The sequence below is a fragment of the Engystomops pustulosus genome, chromosome 3, assembly GCF_040894005.1.
Source record: "Engystomops pustulosus chromosome 3, aEngPut4.maternal, whole genome shotgun sequence".
Taxonomy (NCBI): Eukaryota; Metazoa; Chordata; class Amphibia; order Anura; family Leptodactylidae; genus Engystomops; species Engystomops pustulosus.
In genome coordinates this window covers 217,595,421-217,611,718 of record NC_092413.1, presented here as the reverse complement: position 1 = coordinate 217,611,718, position 16,298 = coordinate 217,595,421, and the positions used below count along the sequence as shown (strand labels likewise).

At 41.5% G+C, this 16,298-nt stretch overlaps 1 protein-coding gene across 1 annotated transcript in view; it reads right to left on the bottom strand.

Moving 5' to 3' along the window:
• KIF13B (kinesin family member 13B) overlaps positions 1-16,298 on the bottom strand; it is a 142,354-nt gene that overhangs the window by 93,906 nt on the left and 32,150 nt on the right. The window contains exon 2 of the mRNA XM_072143836.1: positions 15,651-15,744. Coding sequence (XP_071999937.1) covers positions 15,651-15,744 — 94 coding nt within the window. The remainder of the gene's footprint in view (positions 1-15,650; positions 15,745-16,298) is intronic.

The following is a 16,298-nucleotide window of genomic DNA, read 5'->3' as shown; positions in this document are numbered from 1 at the left end:
ATTATAGTAGTTATATTCCTGTACATAGGGGCAGTATTATAGTAGTTATATTCTTGTACATAGGGGGCAGTATTATAGTAGTTATATTCTTGTACATAGGGGGCAGTATAATAGTAGTTATATTCTTGTACATAGGGGCAGTATAATAGTAGTTATATTCTTGTACATAGGGGCAGTATAATAGTAGTTATATACTTGTACATAGGGGGCAGTATTATAGTAGTTATATACTTGTACATAGGGGGCAGTATTATAGAAGTTATATTCCTGTACATAGGGGATAGTATTATAGTAGTTATATTCCTGTACATAGGGGGCAGTATTATAGTAGTTATATTCTTGTACATAGTGGGCAGTATTATAGTAGTTATATTCTTGTACATAGGGGCAGTATTATAGTAGTTATATTCTTGTACATAGGGGCAGTATTATAGTAGTTATATACCTGTACATAGGGGGCAGTATTATAGTAGTTATATTCCTGTACATAGGGGGCAGTGTTATAGTAGTTATATTACTGTACATAGGGGGCGGTATTATAGTAGTTATATTCTTGTACATAGGGGCAGTATTATAGTAGTTATATTCCTGTACATAGAGGGCAGTATTATAGTAGCTATATTCCTGTACATAGGGGGCAGTGTTATAGTAGTTATATTCCTGTACATAGGGGGCGGTATTATAGTAGTTATATTCTTGTACATAGGGGGCAGTATTATAGTAGTTATATTCTTGTACATAGGGGGCAGTATTATAGTAGTTATATTCTTGTACATAGGGGGCAGTATTATAGTAGTTATATTCTTGTACATAGGGGGCAGTATTATAGTAGTTATATTCTTGTACATAGGGGGCAGTATTATAGTAGTTATATTCCTGTACATAGGGGGCAGTATTATAGTAGTTATATTCTTGTATATAGGGGGCAGTATTATAGTAGTTATATTCTTGTATATAGGGGGCAGTATTATAGTAGTTATATTCTTGTACATAGGGGATAGTATTATAGTAGTTATATTCTTGTACATAGGGGGCAGTATTATAGTAGTTATATTCTTGTCCATAGGGGGCAGTATTATAGTAGTTATATTCCTGTACATAGGGGGCAGTATTATAGTAGTTATATTCTTGTCCATAGGGGGCGGTATTATAGTAAATTATTACATATAGGGCGCAGTATTATAAATGTACAAAATTTATGCTAGGATACAATGGAAACAATTCAGAAATCCTTCAGAAAGAACAGACTGTAGACGTCTTTCCTTTAATGGCGTCTAAGTGTCCTCTGGCTTTGCGTTGAGTTGTTCTTAATGCAGCCCATTATAACATCTATACGTCATTTAAAAGAAAAAAAAATGAAAAAGTGAATTGTTAATGGAAATATTCTATAGGGAGACACTAGATAAGCGGCAGTCTAAAAAAAATCAATAGAATAATATAGAAGGAAAGGATTATGTCAGTCCCATAGCAATGTACAGACAGCAGCTCATAGATACACAGCGGTCTCATAGACTCATGGTGACAATCTGCCTCCATTAGAGTAAGGTGACAATTCTATTGTTCCTTCCACAACTTCATGGTTGTCATAGAGTGACTTATGTCTTATCCAAGTTCCTAGGTCACCAGCGAGAGGCACCACAACAACCATATAAAACCCAAGACCATAACATCTGACAAAGAGGAATTACGACCACGTCTGTGCTCTACAGGGATCAGGGACACCATAAAAAGTCACCCCGGCCAATGGAGCTTCTTTCATCGACTTTGTCTTCGAAGACCATTTAACCAACAAGGAGCAGCCCCAGAAGATCTCCCGTTCATTTGTGGTCAAAGGCAGAGTCACGGTGAAGACTATGGGGGTCAAACGAGGCAGATGTACCACTGAAAGGGGCTCGTTCCTTCACATCTGCCGGCCATAAATAGTCCAAGTAGGTGAAATGGGTCTCTGACAGTGTCCCGACCCTAGAAGACCTGGTGGAGGGACAACCACAGACAAGGTGGAAGATCTCAACTTGAAGCGCTCATCACACTGAGAAATATCATTTTGGTGACATGTCTGACACCTGGGACACCCCCCCCCCCCACCACCACCACCACCACCACAAGCTTCATGAAGAAGTATAGAGGTCCGCCAAGTTCCCGGTTGAGTGAAAACTCCAATACAAATCACATTAAAACATGGCTCTCTAAGGAAATGGAGCGGAAGCCACCAAAAGTAGGCCATCATTCACAAAAAAGTAAGGCTTCAATACCTAGTCCACCATCATTCAACCGTTTGAGAAGACCACAGCCTTCAAAATATCTTCAGTGTTCACCAGGAACAGCACCAAAAAATGTATCGTGGCTATGATTGGTATTGCAGCTCAGTCGATGTACCTAAAATAAGGCTGAGATGTAATCGGATGGAGATGGAGCCAATGGCTTGGGAAACGGAGGTGGTGCACCTAGTAAGTGATAAGGGTGCCGAGTGGTGGACACCCAGCAATCTGAATACAATCACCTATTCTAAGGATCAGTCATCATGGCTGGAGAACCTTTTTGAATTACCTAAACACGTAAGTGTTGGTTTGTAATAGTGTATGAGGATTTAGGAGTAGGACAAATGTAAGGCTCTATGGTCCCATGTAGACCTCAGAAGGCTGTGGGCTTCATTCCACCCTCCTGAAAGCTGTAGAAACCCCTTACATGGAGAAAGCCATTCACTTCTATGTTGAGAAGAAGTTTGGAGAGTAGTCAACATCTGTGAAGGTCATATCTAAGGTGGCTTCTATCATGGCACATCAACCCTATAATCTGTTTTCATACTCTCTTGACATTCAGGTTTTTAATTTTTTTTAATCCTAGAAAACCCCTTTAAGAGTCAGCTACGTCGACCAGGCACAAAATATCACCTTCAGTAATAGAGACCTGAAGAAGAACACTTCCTTGTCCTACACAGTCCCACAGCTCCATGCAATGCAAGTGTAGGCCCGGAAGCTGTAGGCATCTCAGCACCTTCCTCTGGCATAACCGCGTCCTGAGAAAATGCACAGTCTGTTACATTTTGCCTCCTAGCTCATTAAAAAACTAAATATGTAGCCTCTGTTATCCCCTGTCCTCATATAACCTGCTATGTGGATGTCCTGGTGTCACCCCTCTGGAGCCATTCATCGGGGCACCACCACATGGTCCATGAATGAACAGATTAATGGAGGGATTCACTTCCCCCTTCCAGGAGATCCCGGCTCCTCCCAGTCACAATATATTAGAAGACTGAGGCTACGGCTGAGGAGATTAGAGAGCGAGGAGTATGAGCAGAATGAGTATGAGATGTGTAGTCAGACGACTCTTGCAAATTGTCATCTTTTAATTATCCAATAAAGGTATCAACTAGCGAAGACTCTCAACTTCCATCTTTATATCAAGTAACTAACAAAGTGCAAAGAATCATTTAGCTTTACAAAAGACTGAGAAATCTAAGGCAAGTAACAGAGAGAAGACTAAAAATCAATGGTATTATAGTGGTCGGACCCCCATCCAGGGGACTATATAGCTGAATATTTAAGAACTAGGGGAAAGTATTATAGTAGTTCTATTCCTGTACATAGGGGTCAGTATTATAGTAGTTATAGTCTTGTACATAGGGGGCAGTATTATAGTAGTTATATTCTTGTACATAGGGGCAGTATTATAGTAGTTATATTCTTGTACATAGGGGGCAGTATTATAGTAGTTATATTCTTGTACATAGGGGGCAGTATTATAGTAGTTATATTCTTGTACATAGGGGGCAGTATTATAGTAGTTATATTTCTGTACATAGGGGCAGTATTATAGTAGTTATATTCTTGTACATAGGGGGCAGTGTTATAGCAGTTATATACTTGTACATAGGGGGCAGTATTATAGTAGTTATATTCTTGTACATAGGGGTAGTATTATAGTAGTTATATTCCTGTACATAGGGGGCAGTATTATAGTAGTTATATTCTTGTACATAGGCGGCAGTATTATAGTAGTTATATTCTTGTACATAGGCGGCAGTATTATAGTAGTTATATTCCTGTACATAGGGGCAGTATTATAGTAGTTATATTCTTGTACATAGGGGGCAGTATTATAGTAGTTATATTCCTGTACATAGGGGTCAGTATTATAGTAGTTATAGTCTTGTACATAGGGGGCAGTATTATAGTAGTTATATTCTTGTACATAGGGGGCAGTATTATAGTAGTTATATTTCTGTACATAGGGGGCAGTGTTATAGCAGTTATATACTTGTACATAGGGGGCAGTATTATAGTAGTTATATTCTTGTACATAGGGGTAGTATTATAGTAGTTATATTCCTGTACATAGGGGGCAGTATTATAGTAGTTATATTCTTGTACATAGGCGGCAGTATTATAGTAGTTATATTCTTGTACATAGGCGGCAGTATTATAGTAGTTATATTCCTGTACATAGGGGCAGTATTATAGTAGTTATATTCTTGTACATAGGGGGCAGTATTATAGTAGTTATATTCCTGTACATAGGGGGCAGTATTATAGTAGTTATATTCCTGTACATATGGGCAGTATTATAGTAGTTATATTCCTGTACATAGGGGGCAGTATTATAGTAGTTATATTCCTGTACATAGGGGGCAGTATTATAGTAGTTATATTCTTGTACATTGGGGGCAGTATTATAGTAGTTATATTCTTGTACATTGGGGGCAGTATTATAGTAGTTATATTCTTGTACATTGGGGGCAGTATTATAGTAGTTATATTCTTGTACATTGGGGGCAGTATTATAGTAGTTATATTCTTGTACATTGGGGGCAGTATTATAGTAGTTATATTCTTGTACATTGGGGGCAGTATTATAGTAGTTATATTCTTGTACATTGGGGGCAGTATTATAGTAGTTATATTCTTGTACATTGGGGGCAGTATTATAGTAGTTATATTCTTGTACATAGGGGGCAGTATTATAGTAGTTATATTCTTGTACATAGGGGGCAGTATTATAGTAGTTATACTCCTGTACATAGGGGGCAGTATTATAGTAGTTATATTCTTGTACATAGGGGGCAGTATTATAGTAGTTATATTCTTGTACATAGGGGGGCAGTATTATAGTAGTTCTATTCTTGTACATAGGGGGCAGTATTATAGTAGTTCTATTCTTGTACATAAGGGGCAGTATTATAGTAGTTATATTCTTGTACATAAGGGGCAGTATTATAGTAGTTATATTCTTGTACATAAGGGGCAGTATTATAGTAGTTATATTCCTGTACATAGGGAGCAGTATTATAGTAGTTATATTCTTGTACATAGGGGGCAGTATTATAGTAGTTATATTCCTGTACATAGGGAGCAGTATTATAGTAGTTATATTCTTGTACATAGGGGCAGTATTATAGTAGTTATATTCCTGTACATAGGGAGCAGTATTATAGTAGTTATATTCTTGTACATAGGGGGCAGTATTATAGTAGTTATATTCTTGTACATAGGGGGCAGTATTATAGTAGTTATATTCCTGTACATAGGGAGCAGTATTATAGTAGTTATATTCTTGTACATAGGGGGCAGTATTATAGTAGTTATATCCCTGTACATAGGGGGCAGTATTATAGTAGTTATATTCCTGTACATAGGGGCAGTATTATAGTAGTTATATTCCTGTACATAGTGGGCAGTATTATAGTAGTTATATTCCTGTACATTGGGGCAGTATTATAGTAGTTATATTCTTGTACATAGGGGGCAGTATTATAGTAGTTATATCCCTGTACATAGGGGGCAGTATTATAGTAGTTATATTCTTGTACATAGGGGGCAGTATTATAGTAGTTATATTCTTCTGTACATAGGGGGCAGTATTATAGTAGTTATATCCCTGTACATAGGGGGCAGTATTATAGTAGTTATATTCTTGTACATAGGGGGCAGTATTATAGTAGTTATATTCTTGTCCATAGGGGCAGTATTATAGTAGTTATATTCCTGTACATAGGGGGCAGTATTATAGTAGTTATATTCTTGTACATAGGGGACAGTATTATAGTAGTTATATTCTTGTACATAGGGGACAGTATTATAGTAGTTATATTCCTGTACATAGGGGGCAGTATTATAGTAGTTATATTCCTGTACATAGGGGGCAGTATTATAGTAGTTATATTCCTGTACATAGGGGGCAGTATTATAGTAGTTATATTCTTGTACATAGGGGGCAGTATTATAGTAGTTATATTCTTGTACATAGGGGGCAGTATTATAGTAGTTATATTCTTGTCCATAGGGGCAGTATTATAGTAGTTATATTCCTGTACATAGGGGGCAGTATTATAGTAGTTATATTCTTGTACATAGGGGACAGTATTATAGTAGTTATATTCTTGTACATAGGGGACAGTATTATAGTAGTTATATTCCTGTACATAGGGGGCAGTATTATAGTAGTTATATTCCTGTACATAGGGGGCAGTATTATAGTAGTTATATTCCTGTACATAGGGGGCAGTATTATAGTAGTTATATTCCTGTACATAGGGGGCAGTATTATAGTAGTTATATTCTTGTACATAGGGGGCAGTATTATAGTAGTTATGAAAAGAAGAAAAAAAGAGAAAAAAGCCGGGACACCGGCACACGTGTGGAAAAAATCCAAGGGTAAGCAGCCAAATAAAATAAAATGGAAATTTATTAGGAGATCATATTAAAAGACATGTGCTTCATGGCATAAGGAAGCATGGACACAGCATAGGCAGTATAACACGGAGAGAAAAAGAGGGGGGGGGGGGGTGGCAAGGGTAACGCGTTTCGGACTATTGGGGGAAATCTCAGTCCTTAGTCATACCTAGTTTTGCTTAGATGTCCTCACCTAAGTTAAATAGTGTTTGCACATGTGTGTGTGAGTAGATTTCCGGCATGTAGAATACACGCCTACACAAAGGTGGGGGGGGAAAAAGGAGTGAACCCGTGGGGACCGGCTAAAGAGAGGAAATAGAAACATATTATGGATAGTAGGACAGGATAATTTAGTAGAAATATAATAAGTCCTGTCTAAAGTTTAAACCTTTTGGGTGTCGAGTGTCAAGGTTTAAAATCCAATAAGCTTCTTTAGAGAGAAGCAGTTTTTTCCAATCACCTCCTCTGGGCGGACGAGTGACCTGTTCTATCGCAACAACCTGCATTGTCGCGGTACTGCCAGCATGGAATTCTTTAAAGTGTCTAGAGACTCCCGAGGAGTTCCGTGTGCTGGAGATGGTTTTGGGGTTCGCTGCGGTGACATGCTCACTAATGCGATCTTTGAGCTTCCTCATGGTGCATCCTATGTATTGAAGTGTGCATTTTGTACATTGTATAAGATAAACTAGGTGAGTAGATTCACAATTCATATGAGTTTTGATGTTATAGGAATTGTTAGTGCTATATGAGGAGAAGCATGTAGTTTTATGCATATATCTGCAGATATTGCAGCGTATCCCACCACAACAAAAACTACCTGTGGTTTGGAGCCATGTGTTCTTGTTTTTGTGTGAGGAATTAGAAAAAGTATTAGGGGAAAGAATGTCCCCCAAATTTTTGGCTTTAGTAGACACAAAAGAGACACCTTTATCCAAAATTTTAGCAAGTGTGGGTTCATGTTGGAGAAGAGGTAGGTGTCTTTTTATAATGTCAGTAATAGCGTAAAACTGTGTACTGTACTCTGAGCTGAATGTGAGTTGGGGTCTATCTGATGTGGTATTGGTGGTGGTTTGTAGGTAGTCAGACCGTGTTTTCCTACTCGCAATATGCATGGCCCGTTTGCATAGTTTTTTGGAATAACCCCTGTGTTGGAGTCTTTGGGTTATAGTATGGCATTCTGTTTTGTATTGAGACATAGTGGAGCAGGCTCTTTTGGCCCGGACATATTCTCCTATGGGCAAATTTTTAATTGTGTGAGGAGCATGACAGCTTTTAGAATGCAAGAGAGTGTTGCCTGACGTTTTTTTGCGAAAAAGTGCAGTTTGCACTTTACCCGTTGAGTTGTCTCCCACTAGAGAAACATCCAAAAAGGAAATTTGGTTGCCTCCAAACTCGTAAGTGAATTTAAGATTGTAGGGGTTATTATTGATATACTGAATGAAGTTGATGATCGTCTCCTGGTCCGAAGTCCAGACCAGGAGACAGTCATCAATATATCTACCGTACCACGAAATACAATCCGAGAAGGGATTGAGTGGAGAGAATAGGTGGTGTTCCTCCCAATGGGCCATGTAGAGGTTGGCAAGCGAAGGTGAGAAACTAGCACCCATAGGGCAGCCCAACTTTTGGAGGTAGAACCTAGCGTTAAACATAAAGTAATTATTGGATAGTAAAAAGGATAGAACAGAAATCATATAATTCTGTAAGGTGAGATCATAATTACTGTATTTTCTCAAATGATATTCAAGGGCTTGGTTGGCAAGATTATGTGGGATAGAGGTGTAGAGGGCGGAAACGTCACATGACAGCCAGGTTGAGGAAGGGGACCAATCAAAGTCATTCATGATTGACAGGACTGTTTTAGAGTCTTGTAAGAATCCTGGCAGGCGAAAAACCAGTGGCTGTAGAAGTCTGTCGAGCCAGGCACCCAATTTTTCGGTTAATGACCCTATGCTGGATACAATGGGTCTAAGTAGAGGTGGAAAGTCAGGCTTGTGCGTCTTAGGTAGGGCATAGAATGAAGGAATGATAGGATCCTTCGGGAGTAAAAATTCACTTGTTTTCTCATCAAAGATTTTTAGGAAGAGGCCTTCTTGTAATAAAGATTGTAAATTCTTTGTGATGGTTGGAGTGGGATCTTGAGTTAATTGTTGGTACACATCGATGTCATTTAGCAGTTTTTCGACCTCCTGAAGGTACAGGTTCCTATCTAGAACTACTACAGAGCCTCCTTTATCGGAAGGACGTATATAGATATGTGGATTTTTGCTCAATTGTTGTAAAGCTTTACGTTCCTGTGTAGTAAGATTGGAGGGTAGCGTGGTTGATGAAGATTTGAGAGATAGATTTTTCAGTTCCTCTTCTACAACCTCCTGGAACAAATCCATTTCTGTTGTTCTACTTTTGATTGGATAAAAGGAGGTGTTGGTGGTATTGACAAGATGTGAAGTATCAAGGATAGGTACAGGATTATCCGTGACCGTGTCCAATTCGAGTAAGTTCATTAGGGTAGTATTGTCTTGGAAGGTATTTTTAGGGTTGAACCTTTCTTTGCCCTTAATGTTTGTAGGTGAAAACGATTGGTGAACAACGGTTCTTGTGCTGTTTTCATCAGGGGTAAAAAAATGTTTCTTGACTGTTAGAAGACGCATGAATTTATTGACATCCTTGATGGTTCTATAAAGGTTCATATTGTTTGTTGGTGCAAAGGACAACCCCTTATTTAATAGTCTGAGTTGACTCTGAGAGAGAATACAAGCTGACATATTAATGACGCTAGTGTTAGTTGTGCCATGAGTAGTAGGAATGTCTTGCGATGGTTGAGAGTTCGTATAAGTTTGCTTCCTGGGGCCATCTTTCTCGAGTGGGTCGCTGGGCAGGGCAGAGGGAGAGATTATTTTTTGGTCTGGCGTGTGGTGTAATTTCTGGACTGCGTGTCCTTTGGAATGTTTCCTGCCCGACCTTCTGGGTTTTTTAAGGGTTTTTTCCCAGTACCCTTGTCGTACCCTTTCTCTTTTTTTCTTCTTTTCATTTACTCATCACTGAATACTACCGAATCAGTGAACGGGACCTTGCCGTGCACCTGGCCTTGGATCTGCATTACGAACAACTACAATCTACGAAGGGTGAGCTGTTACCAACTTTCTTTTTTCTTTTTGTACATGATTATAGTAGTTATATTCTTGTACATAGGGGGCAGTATTATAGTAGTTATATTTTTGTACATAGGGGGCAGTATTATAGTAGTTATATTCTTGTACATAGGGGGCAGTATTATAGTAGTTATATTCTTGTACATAGGGGGCAGTATTATAGTAGTTATATTCTTGTACATAGGGGACAGTATTATAGTAGTTATATTCTTGTACATAGGGGGCAGTATTATAGTAGTTATATTCCTGTACATAGGGGGCAGTATTATAGTAGTTATATTCCTGTACATAGGGGGCAGTATTATAGTAGTTATATTCTTGTACATAGGGGGCAGTATTATAGTAGTTATATTCTTGTACATAGGGGGCAGTTTTATAGTAGTTATATTCCTGTACATAGGGGGCAGTATTATAGTAGTTATATTCTTGTACATAGGAGGCAGTATTATAGTAGTTATATTCTTGTACATAGGGGGCAGCATTATAGTAGTTATATTCCTGTACATAGGGGGCAGTATTATAGTAGTTATATTCTTGTACATAGGGGGCAGTATTATAGTAGTTATATTCCTGTACATAGGGGGCAGTATTATAGTAGTTATATTCCTGTACATAGGGGGTAGTATAATAGTAGTTATATTCTTCTGTACAGGGCAGTGGGTTTCTACATCCTGAATATGTCCTCAAAATGCAGATCATTACGTTTCCTAGCACTGTGGATACTGCAAATGTACAACCAGGCAGATAATTTCCTGTCACTTCTTGAGTAAACCCCCGGCTGCTCAGTGACGTGATGTATCTGAAAGTCGTCCTTTGATGAGATGACGGCTAAAACAAAGCGCGGCGTTGGAAGTTCATACAAAGCGAAGTGTAAACATTACATCACAGGGAGGATGTGAAAGTAAACTCCAGTGCGTAGGTGTGGGGGATCAGCGGATTATACCCGGCGATCCGGAACTACACATCAGGAAAGTTCACGTGTTATTAGGAAGGTAGGGCACCAGATAAGGTACACAGGAGGCTCTTTCCTAGTGCATGCATGAATCTGGATATGCAAATGAGTACTGCAAGTGCCTTAGGGGCGGTTCTTTCTGCCTGATTGGCCTAAAGGTCAAAAATATACTACACAGCTAAAGAGTTAGAGTTGGGAAGCAAGTAAAGAGTGGAGTCACGGCACTTGCTGCATTCTGTAAGCAAAACAGGCAGTAGGACACACCCCCAGAGCACTTCCAGGCCGATCTGCATAACCATAACATTACATGTGCACGATACCATTGCTATGGGATATGTTTTTGATTCTATTAAATGCCCTGGAACATTATTATTGGCTTGAGAGGCATTGTGAACCTGACAGAGCACTCACCCTTAAAGGGATTTCCTGGTTAAAAATATTGATAACCTATTTATGAATTGGGAACTCAATACTAGACTCTCAGAAAAGAGAGACAGCCCCATTCTCTGTACAGTGGTCAGACGCGGTAACTGCAGACCAGTTCCCATTCGTTTGAATGTGATCTAAGCTGCAGTTACACGTTTCAACCACAACACAGGGAACGGAGCTGGATATTTATAGACAAAGGATATAATGGCAGAGAATACTGCTCTACACATGAAGTCTACACTAAGTACTGGTGCAGGAGGGGTTAATAGTAGGAAGTGTTAAAGCCCAGCTGTGGCGGAGCAGGGAGGGCTATCCCAGCTGGTGAGGTGCACTAAGCCAGGGGCTGGGAACCCGCGGCGCTCGCCAACTTAAACAAGTCAGCTGAAAAATGCAGCGAGTCACGCTTGGCATGTCTTATGCGCAGAGATCACCTGACAGCACAGCGGAGGGGGCCAAAACTTATGTACTCACTGTAGGTGACCTCGTGACCAAGTACCAAATACACATGACCTCCTGCCAGGAAAGCCTATAGAGGACCCAGACATCCCAGAGGCTGATAACAGAGAGCAATCACATTCCATGACATAATGCACAAGAGCAGCATGCAGCCCCCATAATCTCTGCATGAGGGGCTTTATAAGTTCATCTGCTGAAATACCAAAGTGTAAGACATCAATTATTCAGGGTCTGCTAACTCCAGAGTAACATGAGGCACAAAGTACAACACGCTTCACTGACCTCCATACTGCCAGCATCCGGGTCTCCCTCCGGTACAGGAGAACTAAGGTCATGTATGTACACAGTGACTGCACCAGCAGCAGAATAGTGAGTGCAGCTCTGGAGTATAATACAGGATGTAACTCAGGGTCAGTACAGGATAAGTAATGTCATGTATGTACACAGTGACTGCACCAGCAGCAGAATAGTGAGTGCAGCTCTGGAGTATTATACAGGATGTAACTCAGGATCAGTACAGGATAAGTAATGTCATGTATGTACACAGTGACTGCACCTGCAGCAGAATAGTGAGTGCAGCTCTGGAGTATAATACAGGATGGAGCTCAGGATCAGTACAGGATAAGTAATGTCATGTATGTACACAGTGACTGCACCAGCAGCAAAATAGTGAGTGCAGCTCTGGAGTATAATACAGGATGTAACTCAGGATCAGTACAGGATCAGTAATGTCATGTATGTACACAGTGACTGCACCAGCAGCAGAATAGTGAGTGCAGCTCTGCAGTATAATACAGGATGTAACTCAGGATCAGTACAGGATCAGTAATGTCATGTATGTACACAGTGACTGCACCAGCAGCAGAATAGTGAGTGCAGCTCTGGAGTATTATACAGGATGTAACTCAGGATCAGTACAGGATAAGTAATGTCATGTATGTACACAGTGACTGCACCAGCAGCAGAATAGTGAGTGCAGCTCTGGAGTATAATACAGGATGTAACTCAGGATCAGTACAGGATAAGTAATGTCATGTATGTACACAGTGACTGCACCAGCAGCAGAATAGTGAGTGCAGCTCTGGAGTATAATACAGGATGTAACTCAGGATCAGTACAGGATAAGTAATGTCATTTATGTACACAGTGACTGCACCAGCAGCAAAATAGTGAGTGCAGCTCTGGAGTATAATACAGGATGTAACTCAGGATCAGTACAGGATAAGTAATGTCATGTATGTACACAGTGACTGCACCAGCAGCAGAATAGTGAGTGCAGTTCTGGGGTATAATACAGGATGTAACTCAGGATCAGTACAGGATAAGTAATGTCATGTATGTACACAGTGACTGCACCAGCAGCAGAATAGTGAGTGCAGCTCTGGGGTATAATACAGGATGTAACTCAGGATCAGTACAGGATCAGTAATGTCATGTATGTACACAGTGACTGCACCAGCAGCAGAATAGTGAGTGCAGCTCTGCAGTATAATACAGGATGTAACTCAGGATCAGTACAGGATCAGTAATGTCATGTATGTACACAGTGACTGCACCAGCAGCAGAATAGTGAGTGCAGCTCTGCAGTATAATACAGGATGTAACTCAGGATCAGTACAGGATCAGTAATGTCATGTATGTACACAGTGACTGCACCAGCAGCAGAATAGTGAGTGCAGCTCTGGAGTATTATACAGGATGTAACTCAGGATCAGTACAGGATAAGTAATGTCATGTATGTACACAGTGACTGCACCAGCAGCAGAATAGTGAGTGCAGCTCTGGAGTATAATACAGGATGTAACTCAGGATCAGTACAGGATAAGTAATGTCATGTATGTACACAGTGACTGCACCAGCAGCAGAATAGTGAGTGCAGCTCTGGAGTATAATACAGGATGTAACTCAGGATCAGTACAGGATAAGTAATGTCATTTATGTACACAGTGACTGCACCAGCAGCAAAATAGTGAGTGCAGCTCTGGAGTATAATACAGGATGTAACTCAGGATCAGTACAGGATAAGTAATGTCATGTATGTACACAGTGACTGCACCAGCAGCAGAATAGTGAGTGCAGTTCTGGGGTATAATACAGGATGTAACTCAGGATCAGTACAGGATAAGTAATGTCATGTATGTACACAGTGACTGCACCAGCAGCAGAATAGTGAGTGCAGCTCTGGGGTATAATACAGGATGTAACTCAGGATCAGTACAGGATCAGTAATGTCATGTATGTACACAGTGACTGCACCAGCAGCAGAATAGTGAGTGCAGCTCTGCAGTATAATACAGGATGTAACTCAGGATCAGTACAGGATCAGTAATGTCATGTATGTACACAGTGACTGCACCAGCAGCAGAATAGTGAGTGCAGCTCTGGGGTATAATACAGGATTATGTCATGTAAGTGGTAAGGAGATGAGTGCACGCTTATCAGTGATACTACCATTAGGGGATGACGTGTACAGTACAACATCTCCGGAGACTATGAGTAGGTCCCTGTCCTTCTGCTCCGGGTGCTGTAGTGCAGGATGTGTTGTGGGATATTCTTGCCCTTGGGTAGACAGAAAGACATCCACAAAGGAGCAGCAACAGATTCTATCAAACCCCCAATAAGTCAGACAAAAGGAGGGCAGCTGCCACCTTAATGTAGGTCACATTCCTTGGCAGGCTATTGCCAGGCAGTCAGCGTGGGGGCTCCCTGGGATGTACGCTCCATCTGCTTGTATTATAATTACCTCCTGCGCGGCGTATGCAAAATCACATATTACTGAGGGCCACGTCAGAGCCATCATATCACTGCATGCCATGGGTCCGTACACAGAGAGGCACAATAGGGGAGGCACAATAGGGGAGCCCCTAACGTGTCACCCTTTAACTGGGCATCGATGCCAGCAGAGAGCAATAGGGTCCCATCTCCTCACAGTAGTCAGGACATAACCGGGGAATGATTCACTACTAGTCTACTGCAGTGAGTGAGCCCGTGCCCACATACCATCCTGTCTTGCCCACATATCACCCTGCCTTGCCCACATCTCACCCTGCCTTGCCCACATCTCACCCTGCCTTGCCCACATCTCACCCTGCCTTGCCCACATACCATCCTGTCTTGCCCACATACCACCCTGCCGTGGCCACATACCACCCTGCCCACATACCACCCTGCCCACATATCACCCTGCCCACATATCACCCTGCCGTGCGCACATATCACCCTGCCCACATACCACCCTGCGGTGCCCACATATCAACCTGCCCACATACCACCCTGTCGTGCCCACATACCACCTTGCCGTGCCCATATATCGCCCTGCCGTGCCCATATATCGCCCTGCCGTGCCCACATACCGCCCTGCCGTGCCCACATACCGCCCTGACCACATATCACCCTGCCGTGCCCACATATCACCCTCCGTGCCCACATACCACCCTGCCGTGCCCACATACCACCCTGCCGTGCCCACATACCACCCTGCCGTGCCCACATACCACCCTGCCGTGCCCACATACCGTGGGAGACACCGAACAACTGCTGCTGTGGCTGAATATGAGAGCAAGCAGGAGGTGAATCTATTTCGAGAAAGTGATGGGCGCCAAACCCTGGAACCGGTGGGTGCTTCAGGAATAGATGAGGCATGGCAGGGGAGGGGCTACTATGGATCACAACTTCCCCAAACCTTATATCCTACCTGGTGACTCCCACACACATCAGATCTATAGCCGATCCAGCTGAAAACGGGTTCTGGTACTGACGTATATAATGTATATGGCGCATGGAGACAGAATAGAAAGTAAACAGCTCTGCTTGTCCAGGATCAGCGAGGACTAATGACTAAGCCGAATTCTGATAGGAGAGAATGATAGTCGTGCCGCTGCCATCCGGCCGATGAGAGGAATCGTCTGCCTACAGGCACCTCAGCAATGTTGTGTTATACATAGTTGTCTGACAAGGGGGTGTGGCTTAGCTGCAGCACTGCAGATCACTTACCTGGCGTCCCCTTTGGATAGGTTGCTGTTGGCAGGGTACAGGATGACTTGATCTTTCTCTACGTCGACGACACATTTTGTGTGAAGGTCAATTTCTGCAAGAAATAGAGAGAGACGATTACAACAAAGAAGACAGAATAGTCACATAGGGGGCGCTACAGCAGAACAGAGCCCTAGCTATAAAGAAGATCAGAGAAAGTAAGAGATACATCAATTTTCTAGTCCTTTTTCTACAGATCTTATTTAGATGAGATGTATCCACGGCGACAGACTAAAAACAATCCCAGTGTAGTCTGATCCTGGGGTCATAGTGTCTTTTGTGTCCTGCTTCTGGATAACCTTGTAAGTAGACGTTAGCACAAACAAGAAAATACAGAAAACAAAACTATACATTGTATATATTGTAACTATGTGTCGGATGTATAGGAGGAAACTGTCGGAAATCTTAAATCCTGAACTATGGAAAAGCTGCTTATTTTTATTTTTCTTATAGATTTAGGGTATTTGGACTATGAAATTCGGGAAGTCAAAATATCCTGGAAGTGGTCACGGCCTGGTAGCCGTAATTGGCAGAGGTTGTGATCACGGCTTACACAGCTGAGGGACTCGTCACAATGTATCAGTATACATTACATCTGTGCTGCGGTCT